Here is a 16,179-nt window from a genome sequence, read left to right as displayed (position 1 = left end):
GTTTACACCCCAGTGGAGACTATTAGTGATCCTCTACCAGACACAGAGGGAACACATAGTCTGAGAGAGACACAGGCAAAGAGTCAAAAGTGTAGAGGAGAGAAGGGGAGAGAGAGGGTGGGGTGGCTGCGGGGGGAGAATCAAGAGGAGAAGGATGAGAGAAAGAGACAGTGACAGACTGGCACACTGATACGCAGACACACACAGATGGGAAGATAAATGAACAGATATTCTGGCAGTGCTACATAATACAGAAAGAAAGGGAAAGGGAACATCAGGGCAAACGTCAGTTCTCTTCCTCTCGCAAACCGACCAAAGATGGCCTCAGCTTTAGTGCAATCTGATGTAACTCGCCAGAAACAGTTTCAATGCTGCACATCAAACATAGTCATACCACAGTCATCAGACTGAAGAGAGAGGATATGTGAAATCTCTCCAAAATGTGTCACACTTTAAGGTGAACACTTAGTGTTATCTAACAAACTCGAGTGTATATCTTTAATTAAGCGTATATCGGCATACACGCGTCACCCCATTTGAGAGGAGAAGAGAAAAGCAGGAATAAAGAGACGCCTGAAGAAAAACAAAGGTCGAATGACAAGGTGGAAGCCAGAAAAATTGATGTAGAGGATGCAGGAGGAGGTGGTTAAAAGAGACAAGAAGGCGGAGAAAAGGAAAGAAGGCGACCAGCTTGTATAGAGGTGCAGTTGGCCACAACAGGCGCTCCACTGGGCTGCACTCAACTGCTCTCTGCCTCCTGGACACACATTACCTCTGAGAATATTTGATGTGTGCGTCCGCGTGCACGCGCGAGCACGACGGCTGCATCTGAGCAGCAACTCTGGAGGAAGGGAGGTTACATATGGGCTTGGCCTTTGTGTGCCTGTGTGTTGATGGAAGTGAGAAAAAGGCAAGCGAACTGCAAAAAGAGAGCGAGTGAAAGTGAGTGTAGTCGAAAAGGTGCAATCAGCAGAGGGGCGGAAAAAAAAAAGCGAGCAAGAGGCTCCCTGTGTGTGCGGCAGGTCCCCAGCCATCTGGACACTCCCCCCCCTCCTCAACCCACCCCGCCCTCCACACCCACCATTCTCCTCCACCCTCCTTTTCCTCCCCTCTCCTCTGCCGACTGGTGTGCTATTCATGGCGGACCCATTTCACCTTTCAGTGTGTTACGCCCGCTCACCACAATACATGCTAATGAGGTAGAACAAATGACTTTTTTTCAGTGGGTGCATGCATGTGTGCGGCCCTGTGTGTGTGTGTGTGGGTGGGTGGGTGGGTGGATGGGTTGCTGAATTCTTCCAATCTCGACTGCTCGTTTCCAAACCACTTGCTTAACTGTCGAAAGAGTTGTTAATGGTTGTGCACAAACCAATTTTGTTTTCTCACCTGAAGGCACAAAATAGCTCCAGATTACTGACACCTGATCTGATGTTGCTTTGCACCGATGCTTGATTTCTAGAGCACCGCAAACATAGGCTCAGGAATCCGCAGTCTTAATGCATTTACCACTGTGTCTCAAGGACCTATAGCAAACAAACCATATAAACACAATGGCATTTAATTCCAGCTAGGGTAACCTCCACCAGTCCTATATATCCTCACACCCAGCCACCTTCTATTTATCCTCCACTGAGTGACTTGGCCCAGTTCCAATCTGATCTGCTCGGCGATGATAAAGTGGAGAGGAGACAGAGGAGGGGAGAGAGTGCACATTTACAGTTCTCTGTAGCACGGATGACAGGAGATGAATGGAGCACTTGATTTGTCGCAACAGAACACAAGACACCACAACTGACATCGGCAAGAGGAGTGGTGACAGGGAGAAAAAATAAGAAACAAGCAGGCAAGAAAAGGGAGTGCCAGGGTGCTGAAAGATTGAGGAGCAATACAGAAGACGGGAAGGGAAGAGAAGAGGAGAGCAAAGTGAAAAAGGGGACGCTTGAAAAGAATAGATGATAGCGAGAAAACAAGGGGAAAGAAAAATGCATAGCAATACAGACAGAATGACAAACAGTTTGTCAAAACCGAGCCTCCTTCGAGTCTTTCTTCAGCAAGAGCTGCTTTTCATTCGCCCTGTATCACTAGGTGGCGCTAACGATACATCTGTACACCTGCCAACCCTCTCCTCCCCCTCTTCCTCCCCCTTTACGTCTTTCCATAGTGAATCATTGTGACAGCCCGGCTTGGCAGTCATAATTAACCGAGTGCACTAGCTAGTGTAGCACTCCATGCAACACACCACAGTGAGCCAAGCACAGAGAGGACTGCTCATAGTGAGAGCTGCCACTAGGCATGATGGTCATGTTTGTGTGTGCACGCCTCTGTGTGTGTGTGTGATTAATAGTGTGTGTAGTGACAGTGTGCAGTCAACTAAGCCACATACACAGGTGGGGAAAGGAGAAGGACTTTTTGAGGCTTCTTCGAGGATCACTGCCTCTGGTCAGACATTGCTGATTAAATCAGCGTCGGGCCAAAGGTAACAAATTATCCTTTAAAATACAACTCTCTGTGTCTGTTATTGTTGCAAGGAATTCAAATTTTTAAGGCATCGGTTTAGAGGTTTGCTGATTTAATTATGCAAAACAAACAAAATAAATCATAAAGAAATATTTCAAATGTGGTGTCTTTTTAAAAACAAAAAAAATATCTGCCAGCGCGAGATTTATATATCATCGCTGCCTATTTGTGTCTCTCCCACTAAATCCTGCTCAAGAGGAAAACCATCCATTTTGAGGGCTGCATTTTGCACATGTAAAACACAGATTTGTCCTGCAACAGCTGTGGAACAAATTGTGTTATTAAGTCATTTTAACACCCAAGGCATCCAATTAAGCTACCCAATTCCCCTTATCAAAGCCACAGTTCCCCCAAAACGAGGAAAACAACTTGCATGGATGTGACTGTTTCTACAAAAATAGCCCTAAAATCAGCTTCATAGCCGTTATGTGGGACTAATGGAAATGGTGCCACAGTTCCTTTAACTAGTACAGAAACAGGAACCAGGCCATTCCTGGCTCCCCTCCCGGCCTCTGGGGCCCAGAGCCCAGCCCAGCTCGCCACACAATGGGCCAGCAGAATGAGAGGAACCTCCGGCCATCCAGAGATAGCCCTGCTGGTCAGGAACCAGAAGAAACCTGGGAGGGAGAAGAGGAGGTGGTTGTGTGTGTGTGTGTGTGTGTGTGTGTGTGTGTGTGTGTGTGTGTGTGTGTGTGTGTGTGTGTAAGCCTTAAGGATGCAAACCCAAGCAGCAAGGGAAAGGGTGGGGATGGTTGGTTGGGGTCAGGATGTGTGTAAAGGGGACAATGTTTGTGTCTGTGTGAAAGAAAGTAGAGCTGTTCAGATAAATGCCTTGCTCCCATACAAAAATAACACAAACGCGCGCGCGCGCGCGCACACACACACACACACACACACACACACACACACACACACACACACTGCTACTCTTCTCTCTAAGGAAGTTAAAGCTTGTTTACAGGTAATTAATGCTGGGACAGCAACAGTGGGATGCAAGGTGCATGGGGGAGTGGTTGATATAAGAGGGAAGCAGGATTGGAGAATGGCGATGGGATCAGTGGCTTTTGGACCTGGCACCCACCCTGGCAAGTGACGTGTCCTATCTGGCTTTCTTAAACTGCCTGGAGCCCCAAACAGTGAGTCAGTGCAGAGGAGCATTGGTCTCTGAACCTAATGATGGGAATTAACCCTGGGGACAAACTGGAAGAAGTAAATTACATAAGAGTGAGAAGCAGGTCGTGATGTGTACCTGCTCCCAGTTCTGTTTTGGGAGGGGGGCTAGAGGTGGTGGGGGTGCTCTTCAATAAAACACAGACACATGCACATGGCGCCCACTGTTTCCATGACAACAAGTGGAGCAGATATGCTCTCTCAACTGTCAAAGGACACGCGCACACACATATATACATGTGCAGTGAAAAGAAAAAGAAAGATTGTACTAAAGTGTTTTTTTAGCATTTCATAGGTGGCTGTCATCACCGGAGTGACAGAAGAAAGAAGACTGAAGAATAAAGAGACAATGGCAGGAACCAAAAAGGAAACAGAGAAAAAAGAAACAGGCCAGGAATGCAGGATAGATACAGCTGCTGCTGAACTTAAAAAAATTATGCTGAATATATTTTTGCACAGAAAGCCGACTTTGGCTTTGGAAGTCGTGCTTAGGAGGGGCTGCTTTATTTCCAATGATGATTACAGACACCAAAAGCAATTTTGCTAAAGCTGAATTGAAATTTTTTTTTTAAATAAGTATGAAATCTTTTTTTTTTTTTTCCTTTGCAACTTGTGAACTAGAGTCACTGGGCTTGGCTGGCAAAATAAAACACGGTGTCCTTGCTGTTTCCTCTTGCACAAGTGTGCCATAACTTCTGTTCTCAGACACTAGAGAGAGATAGAGACAAAGACAGACTGTCCTAAATCTAAACCTCTCAGCGTCATCTGAATTGATGGTTTTTAGGGGGTAGAGGGATGTCGACGCCACACGCCGTTACACGAATGTATAACCTACACGTATTTCTGCTTCTAAATCCGTCTGTGCCGCGCATGCATTACCCGTGTGATATGTGGTGAAAGGAAATAGATCGCTTCTGTTTCAGGTCTGTGTGTCACGTATACACCAGTGTATCCTTTCATGGGGAAATTAATACCATATCAATTTTCCTTTAGTACAGGGGCTATTTTATGGTATTGGTGGATTCATGAATTTTCTTACACTGTCATATTCATATTCCAGATTCTGATTTAATTTGCCGCGCGGGAATGAAAGCACACATTTCAAATGAGACGAAGCAATAAATTCAAAATTGCTTTCCTCACGAAGCATACACGCACACACACACAAGAGCAGTTTTGTCTTTGTTCTTGTTATATACAAAAAAACACGCACACACAACCAACTATTCTTTATCGTGAAATAAAGCAGTCTCAGCTAAGTACTCTTAGCTGCAGGGAATGTCACATTTTACAAGCTTCCATCCACATCCACATACCATGCAGTATTTTCGCCTAACCTCACAATCCCCCCTTGTACTATAATTCTCAATTACAGTAGGGCAGATATATATATGTGTGTAGTATATACTGGTGCTCACATGCAGTTGTGGTAAACGCTTGCTGTGTGAACTCCTTGACAGGGGCTGGTTAAATATAGCTTGAATGATTTCATGTGTTATTTTTCCCCAAATGCAGTTTAGCATTACTGGCTGTCTAAAAGAGGAAGAAGAAAAAAACGAGACAGCAGCTCAAGGTCTAAAAGCAGAAGCTTGTATCCGAGCTAAGCAATTTGAAACTCATAAATGTTATTCAACATTGTATATGAGTCATTTCTCTCTGTCCTTTGTCTGTCACTGCCTCCGTCTCTCACGGTTGCTTGACTCTGTGGCTTCTGGCTTTGGCCCTTTAGCAGTTTAAAGTAACTCACGGCTATGTCCTACTAGCTCATCTCTGTTTCCCACTTTCTGTTTTCAGACTCTTGTTCTCGAGCTGGCACAGGCAAACAAGGTGACATCAGATCTGCAAACACAAAAACTTCACTCTCACCATCTAATAATGTGTTCTTTAAAAATCTAAAACACAGCTATTCTATCCCTGATGCCTCAAATCCGATGAAACGTGCCCTAAACAAATGCATTTAGTCTACAATAATTAGCCAAGCCCCTGTGTTTTGAATATTTCATCTCAAATAATTATTTCTTGAATATATCTGTCTCTATGTTAGACAAAAGAGAGCAAAATAGTAGATATTTTTATTCTAGAAAAGACACTTCCACTGTCTGCACCTTACATCCTCAAATGATGGATATCTAATTTTTCCCCTACTGCCTCTCCCCATTTCACCTTGCTGCACTTGTCACCGTTCACCTTTCTCGCACCCCAGTATCTGCCTCTGCTCCCCACCCTTTTTGTAATCACACTCTAATCCTTTGCAATCAATTCCCCATGAAGATACTACCCGACCCAAATAACACACACAAACAGGCAAACACACACACACAAACACACACACTCAGTGCGCCAAGCAAACAGATGTCTGCAAGACATAAAAAGCAACCAAAACCAGGATCAAAAATCATTTCAACACACTATTATTATGTTTTGTTACACGTTGGTTGGATCAGACAGACTGTGAACATCTTCGTTCATTCGAATCAAAACCACTTAAATTAACACCATATCAAGTATCAAATACAGAACAGATCGTCAAAGACAGAAAGCAACGAAATAAGTGTTAAGGAGTTGCACTGAATTATTAAAACATGTTGGCTACATTTAGGTAGAAATGTAATCCTTTTTTTATGATGGGATCAGGATGAACGTACATGTGTGCTGCGTGTGTCCCTTACCCTTGATCAGCTGGTGACTTGGGCTTGTCATTGCCCTGCCAGGCAAAAGCCCGGGGCGGTGCACGACTAATGCATTAGCGTCTTTAGCAGTTCGGGGCATCTGTCATGTGTGTGTACATGCTTTTGTGTCGCTGCATCATGTAGCCTGGGGCAAAGTGGCAAATACAAAGAGTCGTGTTTTATCTAAATATAGAAACAGATGCAGATTGTCTCCGGTTCTGCTGCGCGTAGTTTTTAACTCCCCTACTTGGTTGCTTGTCTTCATTGTCTACACTCTTTTGTTACATATGGCTGGCAATAACCAAAGCTCTACTTTCTTAACAGTTTGAGACGCCTTTCATTTTGACGAAGTGGTAAAAATGTTGCATGCTGTGGTCTTAAAATGCATTTGATGCCGTATTTTAGTATAAATGTTCACTTCATGAAATTTTATGAGACGGTGTTGTGTTACAAGAACAACACTGATTTAATAGAACATAATTGGCAGTAACAATGAGCTCAGCATGCTTTTGTTAAGTGACTAAATGACGAGAAATAGGACAAGGGTATGTGGTGGGAAAGGATGGTGCGTGTATGTTGTGTTCATTCTGACGAGGAATGGCAGCGAACGAATGTGTTTGTGTGTGTGTGCGTGTCTGGCTGCCTGTTAATATGGCATGCCACATAACGCTAAAAATATCACTCATCACATCAAACGCACACCAAGAAACTTGTAGACCACCTAACAAACACAAAGAGAGCTCTGCATGCCTTCACTTTAGATTGACAACCCTGCCATATGGTGCTGAGCTTTGTCTTTGTTTGCATATTCAGCCACTCACTGTCTGAGTTTATGAGAGACCAATTTAGCAAGTGCACACCTGTGTATTTTTAATTTTTTTTTTTACATATGTGTAGTTCAGTCCTATGTGTGAGATAGCTACATTAGCAAATATAAAGTTGCAGCTGCACTCCAGTACATGATCCCTGCACAGCTGTGAATTATTATGTGGACAATTTAATGCTGCCAAAGAGGAAACAGGAAATTAAGATCGTACTTTTGTTGCACTGCTAAAGTGTCTGGCAAAATGTTTGTGTGCATCCATGCTCAAATAAAATTCCTACAAAGTGAAACGATGCAGTGCATCTCTGATGCTATCACCCTGAGTAGCAGCTTTATGCTCGTCACTCATAAATGCGTAGAAGAGGTGCAGATGGAGACCCAGGGGTGCAACCCAAATGCTTAAGGGGAAGGGGCTTTCCACTCACTAAAGCATCCTCAAACTAACATCTAGGCAGTAATTTGTCCTCCCTCAGGGGAGGCATAAAAAAACCCAGAGCCTCGAATTCTTTGCAGCTATGGAAAAAGTGAAGAGCGAACAAAAAAAAAAAAAAAGCTAAAATACTTTATCTCCGCCTCTAACTGAAAGTTATTACATTTTCTGAATGGTATGACTTTCTAATGGTTAGCATATGTGAATATGTGTGCACAGAGAGAGAGAGCAGTAGTTGAGGTTAAGTTAATAGCACAAGCAGAGGGGGAACTGGGAACCCTTGGCTTATAAAGGATACTTGTTTCCCTGCCTCACCGAAAACCAGATGTTGATAAAGAGACATAGGGGGAGGAGAGAAGACAGATGGGCAAAAAATTACCAACACTTGAGCCAAACATCTTGAAACATCTGCAAAAAAAAAAAAAAAAAAAAAGGTACCTTACAAAAGGAGATGGATTTATGCTCTCTCTCTATCTTGGATTTTCATTGCTCCGTGAGAGCCTTTCTCCCTCCTGTGCTGTGCTGCTCTCAGTGTTACCAGGACTAAAAAGTTTTGCCGCAATCTGGAGCTGTTTAAGTCTTGGAAAAAAAAAAAGAAGCTTGGATTCTTCCACAAATGGCTCTATCATGTAGAGAAGGCAAACACGTCTGCACACTGTTGGAGTCATAAAACTTCAGAGAGTGCCGCGGGATGGGGTCCACAATCATGCAGACTAACTCGATATGAAACACTATAAATGTCAAGGTACATTGCAATATAGACGCATGTGTGTACATCCCTGCACATGTGAGGCCCAAAAACATATCATTCATATCCCATTTCTAAAAGCGGAGTTCGGTTACCATGGAGACCCATCGTCTATTGCTAGTATGAAATGCGCAGCTGAGGATGGCACGTCCATATGGTTAGAGTACGACAGAGGGGAGGAACAGATGCCTTGATTAAAGGGCTGTCAATCGCAAATCCATAAGAGCAGCTGGGGTCATGGATGTATATCAGATGACACTACAGACAGCGAGCAAGCCAGACAAAAAGATATATGTTTTTATACTGTAGGCAGATATAAAAACACACACACATTCACATGGACACTTGTGAGGAGAGGGAGCTCTACAGATCTCTATCTGTTCATCGATACACAGCTACAGCCTCACAACTAATCTCCCAGTCTGACTGAACTGCGAGAGCTTTCTCCATTTTCAGAGACTTTTTATCCCTTTTGAGAGAAACAGCAGTGAGGTTGAAGCCTGTAAGTGTAATTCTCAATTTTTGGGTGGACACAACTGCCATTAAATATACTTTTCTTTTTTAAAGATAAAACCGACTGTGGTTTTGTTCTGTTTCTGTTCAAACAAGCACGGCAGCTAGCAATGAAGCAATGATTCGGGCCATTTAAGGTTAGACTGCAGTGAGCGGTCATGTATAGGGACTGAAATTTTATGGACAGGATGGACGGGACGCACTAGAAGTTAAACAAAATGGGGCTTTTTACTTGGCCCCATTTGGAGAAAATGGACCAGCTCCTTCCATTTTTTTATGTTACCCCCACTGTCCCTTCTGCCACTCTCCCTCTTTCTCTTTGAACCAATTTCTAAAATGGCCCTCCCTTGAAATAATTGACACTCTGCGTTTATCATTTGAGGCACCTGCTGTTGGTTTGACAACAAGACAATCAGATGGAGCGACCGGCCGTCGTCCCATTGTCCCATCTCCCTGTTTGTCTGTGACACTAACTGACAACAGCTGGAAGCCCTCTCTTCCTACAATACCCATCATGCAAGTCAAATTCAAGCACAAAAGAAAAGGGCCTCATTATTTGGCTGTAGTGGTGTGATTTTAACCAGCAAGGGGAGGAAACAATGATTTAGTTGTGTCTGCCCATGGGACATAAAAGGCTGGCAGCGACTGGACGTCCAAAAAAACAGCCGTGCACGTGATTGCTCTGCCAGTGCCGATTCTATTTCATTATGAATATTAAAGAAACACAGTGTAGATTGGTGCTAGCTGTTTGAACCTCCGCTTGTATACAAATACCAGAGTAGACCACCGCAATATACAACGCGCACGCTCCTGTCTGCTAACATGCATTTTTGAACACACAGCCTCCCACATCCCCATCTCTTCTTCTCTCTTCTACTCTCTAGATGTAATTGACTGAGCACGTCAATACTCGGAGGGAAAAAAACAGAGGGTCCACTGTCTGCATCTATTGATCTACACTTCTCTCTTTCTCTCTCTCTCCCTGTCTGCTGATCTTAATTACACTCCTTTTTACCAAGCCAGGGCTCCAATCTAGCGGCTGCCCTTTTCATAAAATGTACTGTCCAAATCCATACATCAAAATTAATGAGAGTGAACCGAGCTGTAAATCAAATATCCAAGCTGATAAGCCGAGGTGGTGATCGTAAATTACATAAGTCCCTTTTCGTAAAACAAAAAAAGAAAAGGAAAAAAGAGAGAATTATTCTCACGGGTTCATTTAGGTCAGCGTTAACAATGTGAAGTTTTTACAGAGGAAGCAACCTCAGTTTAGGTGATAAAAACCGCTAAAGCATGACAGGGGTGAGATGATGTTTCTCACTCTCTTTGTTATCTACTTCCTCTTTCTTTGTGTCTCTCTTTGTCAATTTGTCTGATTTTCTGCCTGCCTGTTTGTTTGTTTTAAGCGCTGTCTGTCTGGGCCCACTCCACCGCCTCTCTCTCTCTTTTCTCTAATACACACACACACACACACACACACACACACGCACACATACACAAAAAAACGACTTTTATGGTCAGGTTTTATGGACTGGTAGCAAAGCAAACTGGTCCATTCTTCAGCAATTGTCCTCTCGTGAACTGGGGAGAAAAAAGGCTCCTAATCGCACAGCTTCACAGCTCATACTTCCCATCAATCAAACCTCTCTGTGTGTCCTCGGGATTTGTGCGAGCGTTTGTGTGTGTGTGTGTGTGTGTCTGTTTGTGCTTGTAGACATTCCCACCGAATAGCATCTCAAACCTCTGCTGAATCATGAAGAAAAGCTTAGAGATGGCAGTTCAGACTCTCTTACATACAGTACACTCTGTTCCTTTTCAGATGAATCTTTACAGAAGACATAAACCACCCCCAGCCCACCAGGTCCTCTGTTTAATCTTTAAATGTAAATTGGGCGACAGGTGAATATTGAGAAGGTGAGAGATAAAGGGTAACATCTTCACTTGGTCACTTTATCGCTGCTCCACATCACTAAGAAGCGCCTATTCAATATCATTACCTTTTGCAGAGTGTAGGGGGAAACACAGTCGTGGGTATGTCCTTTTGTATTCATTGGACATACTGTATAGACACCTGCACACACACACTCACTCACACGCACACACACAATCACATCCAGTTGCTTATCTTTTGAAATAAGAAAAGGGGCTTGTCAGGATGGCACATTGTATGTATGTGTGTTGAGTAAGTGTGTGTGTGTGTGTGTGTGTGTGTGTGTGTGTGTGTGTGTGTGTGTGTGTGTGTGTGACTGAGAGAGAGAGAGCGAGAGAGAGAAGGGAAGGCAATGTGCATTAGGGCGATTACAATATCAGCCGACTCCAGATGGAGGCAGGAAAATAAACAGTGGAAGAGAAAGAGAGAGAGAGAGCAAGGGAGAGGGAGCGAGAGCAAGGGGACAGACATCATGACAAGAAGCCTAAGAGAGAGGTTCTATATGTGTGCATTTGTTTGTGTGGAGGTCTGTCTGTGAGCGATACAGTTAGAGAAAGTAGAGTTAATTAGCAACTCAATCCGCATCTGTATACAGAGGACTGAGGAAGCGCTCTGCATGTGTGACAGTGTGTGGGTTTATATTGTCCTGGATGTGTCTATTTTGAGTGTGTACTTTAAGCCCCAGAAACCTGAGTGCAATAGATACAGCTAACCATTTACCCTAAACATATGAAAAAACTACATCTCCCATGACACGGCTGCTTTTAGATTTGCTCTGGAACCAATCTATTATCAGTTCTGGCTAAGTGAAAAAGTAAGTTAAAATAATAATAAAAAAAAATGCTAGAAAGGTAAAAATCCTCCATGAAAAATTATGAACTGTGAGGCCCTTCCCTGTCGGCCTCTTCTTCACTTGACCTATAAGTCTTATGTTATCCAGAGTAAAAACACGAACAAGGCCAATAAAATCAGTTTGTGGCGCTCACCGTTCACTTTGACATTAAATCAGACCCTGTAAAGGCCATCTCACAGCTACAATAAAACAAAGACCTCTTGCTTCTGTAAGCACAAGAGAGTGTGGACACACAAGCGCCGCGTATACAATGCAAACGGACACACACGCACACACACACAAACACACCTACCTGCAAGTCCTTTTTATACCACCGCTGCTCTTTCATGGGCGATGAAATTCAATAAGCAGTGAGGAGAACTGCCCTCTCACTTATAACCATCAATGGGGTTATCGATCTCCAAAAGCATTCATGCGTATGTGCATGCCCATGCACGTGCACGCACACTATAATTCACTCTGGGACTTGATAACAGACAGCTCTGAATAATCAGAAGAGATCTATACATCTTAAAGGAGTGCATGCAACACTGATTTTAGTATCTGGTTCGGCAGCTGATAGTTGCCCCCTGACTGCATTGCTTCAGTTCCAATCTGTGTCCAAGGCTCCACCATCTCGATCTTTATACACATTTCTGCAGTAATGGCAGCTGTGGTAAATGTGCACCAAAACCCAGTGAAAAGAATGACGAATACTGTAAAGTTTTTATGTTGTTCGTGGAGTTAGATAAGAACAGACCTTCTAGATTGACACAGCAGTTATGTGAAAATCCCAAGTAGTAGTAGCGCCAGGAAAGCCCACTTATTCTAAGCACTGAATTATACAATAAACAAACAACCAAAAATCTTTGAGAGCATACATAATTTAGAGCATATACTGTAGGCTGTATACAAACGAGGGAGCTTGTGTTAAGTTCTGTATACTAGAATCTGGCTCTGATAGAGCCAATTGAGAATGCCGAAAAAATTACAGGTGATCCGGGTTGCGCTGCTTTTGAAGTGGATTGTATTAAACCTGAGACAGTCAGCATATGAACTGTGTTGAGTCATCATCACTTATTCACCGTATAGCAAACCTGGACTGCATCCAAACGTCTGTGTGACACACTTAAAAGAAGTGCTTTGTAACTACATCGCAGCACTGGAGTCTCAGTGTAACTCTGTGCGAGACATGAAAAAAATCTCTCTCTCTCTTTCTAAAAGCAGTACTTCATTGTTTGTTGCTGTGATTTAAATATGCAGTATAAATTGCTAGGAAGCTATTACCAGCGCTTAACATGAAAAAACAGGGGAAACAGTGAAACCAAAGAGTGTGTGTGCATATGTGTGTGTGTGTGTACGATATCTATGCCACATTGTGAAAGTGTGCATGTGACACACACAGCCTTTCTCAGCATCACTTGTTCAATCTGCCAACCAGAGGTACGTCTACGTGTGATTCTCTGGCTGTGTGTGAAGGCGAGAATAAAATGGCTGCCATCATTTTTTGCAAGGCCGTCCATGTGTGTGAGCAGCGGTCTGATGCATTTGACCCTATAGCCCAAGAGCTGGGAGGAGGAGAAGGAGGAGGAGGAAGGAAGGAAGGAGGAGGAGGGAGAACAGGTGTGAGGCAGGCTGGTGGCTGGGCAGATGGCCCCTGGAAGTGCAATGCTGGGGAGCATGGACCGCAGAGACTTAGCAGCTATCGTTAATACAAGCCTGTTTATACAGTGCACACACATGCAGCACGCACTCACACATGTCCAATCACGTGCGCGCACACACAAACGCAGAGATAACCTGCAAACAGCACTTATCATTTACTCTCCCCTCATCAGCAGCTTTGTTTACCTTTCATTTACCCCCCCCCCCCCCCTCTTTATCTCTGTAAACACACACACTCCAGGTAATGGTCTTTTCAGTCAAGTCACTACTTTAATGGAAGTCCCAGTGTTAAAAGGATGGGAAACAAACAACTGATGGCATAATAAATGACAGCCAGAACAACCACATCACCTGGCATCGCCACTGCAGTAAATTATTAGACTAAACAGGGATTTAAAAGAAAGAAAGACAGAATGAAAAATAATCCTGAATCTTCATTTCAATGACTTAAAAGACTCACAGACACAGGATACACCTGCATCATGATATCCCAATAAAATATCTCTTTGAGAGGAGCATTTTTAAACTGCTGCCATACTTTGTTTTCTTGTTGATCAGTATATATCAGTGTCTCTTGCTTATTCTGTACCCGGTCGCCCTTATTTAGCTCATCTAAAGCCACCTCTGCTCTGTTTCATGCCTTTGACAGGACTTAACAAGCGCTCTCTTGGACGTCTACAAATGTGTACGATGCTGTGTGGGGAGCATTTGGTATGCCTAAAAAATGTCCAAAGCCCTATGGTTTTCCAGAAGATATTTTCCTCTCTCTCTAATCTGAGCCGTGAGAACAGTCGGGCATCGACAGCATGTTGTGCCATAGCAGCCTCCCTCCCTAACCATGTCTGTTCTTTTCCCAGTCGGGGGAAAAGATTCCCACTGGAGTAAATATAGCCCAAAGCCTTTAATTTCAACCCTATGCCACTCCATTAAAAAAAAAAAAAAAAAAAAAAAAGGGGGGGGGGGGGGAGGAATCCGTTTTCCGTTTTTGGAGATTTTCGGTTATGTGATGATGACAAAGTCGCAGCGGGTGGAGAAGGAAACTTCACATGGGTTTGAGAAGATGCGTTTGAGAGTTGTGTCAGCGCTCCGGATGATGTTTCCTTTTTTTTCTTTTTTCTTTTTTTTTGTACTTCAAATTCAAAGTCTGAAATGCAAAGTCTCTAGAAATGCTTTCTAGGACTCCCAGGCAAAGATTAGAAGAAGCAGCTCTACACTGAACAGAACTGAGAGGCTCAGGCTGAGTTCAAAATCCTCACGCAAAAGTAAAACAAACACCCCCCCCCTCCCCCCAAAAAAACATAAAGTAGTCAGTAGTAGGATTATTGTTGACTACTTGCAGGAAATATTTGTAATATTTGTCTCCGTTTCTGCAGTGAGAATAATAAAAATTGTGACTTTTTATTTTTTTAAACTCCCAAGACGTTGTGTAATGTCTTTCGAAGATCAACACTTAATGTGAAGATTGCTCCACCTGAAACGAAGGTGATGACGAGACTTGGTCCGTAAACTTAAGTTGCCTGTTGCCCCAGAACAGCTGCGCATCTTGGGCACAAGCTCTTGAACTGGGAGCTGTTTTTTTTTTTTATTAAGACAGCAGCATGCTGGTTAAACAAACTAGAAAGCCAACTGTCTTCATTAATTACATTTCTAGATAATTAGCAGGCAATAGCCGGAGTATTTTCACTTTCTCTAATTTTTTGAGCGATAAATGTAATGTGAGACACATCAGCGCTGATTGCTCGGTCTTTTTCTCCCATTAGAATGAAACACGATTATGCACAAAACAAACGCACCGTTTCTATGTGAAACAGATCTGCACATAATCTCGGGCAATAAAAACATTTCTCTAACAAAAAAGAAATGCACTCCCTGGCGATTATGTATTTATTGTATTATAATTTTTAGGGGGGTTTGGACTGCAGCGCAGTCTGCTTAATTTACATTAATATATAAATATATATCAAAGTAGAAATAAAACAAAATCTCAGTTAGGTGTGTTGAGTATTTTGTGATATATTTCGTAATTCGGGCGCACACGTGTGCATACGAAGTCACAAAACACTCCAATAAGGCGTGAATTGGGAAATATTAACATTATTATTAATAGAGAGAACACTTACACTGAAAAGAGGCAGAAATTCCCACCATGCGGCACGTCGATGTGAGAGGGCTAAATAATTTCCAGTCCTTTTGACTCCGCGCAAGGTCCCCTCGATGATCCGCCTGTATCGGGAAGACGAAAACTACAGTCCAGCCAGCTTTCAGGGGCTCTGGTGGTATACTCCCAGCAGCTCAGAAATGTGGTTCAAACTCCGACAAAAGAAAGAAAAAGGGCACCTCTCGGCTTGCAATAAGTGATCAGTCACTGGGGATATGCAGTGTGGGAGAATCGGGAATCTTGTAAAAAGCGCAGAGGCAAAGGAGGAGAGATGAGAAACAGATGCAGAGGGAGGATGCTGTACTGCGCAGGGGCACCCTGTCTGAGTTCTTCTTCTTCTTCTTTTTTTAAACCCGTCTTCTTACTTTCCTCCGAAATCCCTTAAGCGTCAGTTTCGATTCCGGAAAAAAAATCAGTTTTTATATGTGAGAAAAAAAATCATCCACACACCCTCGGACTCGGGCTCCTTGTGTTCTGCTTCTCCGTTGGCGTGGGGAAGAGGAGTAGCGACACTCTGCCTCCAGTCGGCGGTGCGCAGCAGAGCCAGGTGGCGATGGGCGGGACTGAAGCGCTGCTGAGGAGGGGAGCAGGAGGAGGAGGAGGTGGGGGCGACTGGGCAGCAGCCAGCATCTGTGTGCCCTAAACAGGTTGGAAAACGCAGTTTCCGGTCAGAAGTGTTTTCTTTAGTGTCTGTGGCATTAAAGGATTTTCACTTGAAGCGAGG

General features: G+C 43.6%; 1 protein-coding gene across 4 annotated transcripts in view; it reads right to left on the bottom strand.

The window, feature by feature from the left end:
* runx1t1 (RUNX1 partner transcriptional co-repressor 1) overlaps nucleotides 1-15,968 on the bottom strand; it is a 56,579-nt gene extending 40,611 nt beyond the window's left edge. For all 4 annotated transcript variants that reach the window (XM_085261789.1, XM_085261791.1, XM_085261790.1 and 1 more), the window contains exon 1: nucleotides 15,418-15,968. In XM_085261789.1, the coding sequence (XP_085117915.1) occupies nucleotides 15,418-15,445 (28 nt within the window). In that variant the 5' untranslated portion in view covers nucleotides 15,446-15,968. The remainder of the gene's footprint in view (nucleotides 1-15,417) is intronic.
* Nucleotides 15,969-16,179: the final 211 nt, after the last annotated feature.

The sequence above is a fragment of the Mchenga conophoros genome, linkage group LG22, assembly GCF_057382185.1.
Source record: "Mchenga conophoros isolate Kocher_MC1m ecotype Shallow Benthic linkage group LG22, M_conophoros_male_GT1.1, whole genome shotgun sequence".
Taxonomy (NCBI): domain Eukaryota; kingdom Metazoa; phylum Chordata; class Actinopteri; order Cichliformes; family Cichlidae; genus Mchenga; species Mchenga conophoros.
The sequence above is the reverse complement of the archived record's forward strand: the minus strand, read 5'-3'. Positions and strand labels throughout refer to the sequence as shown.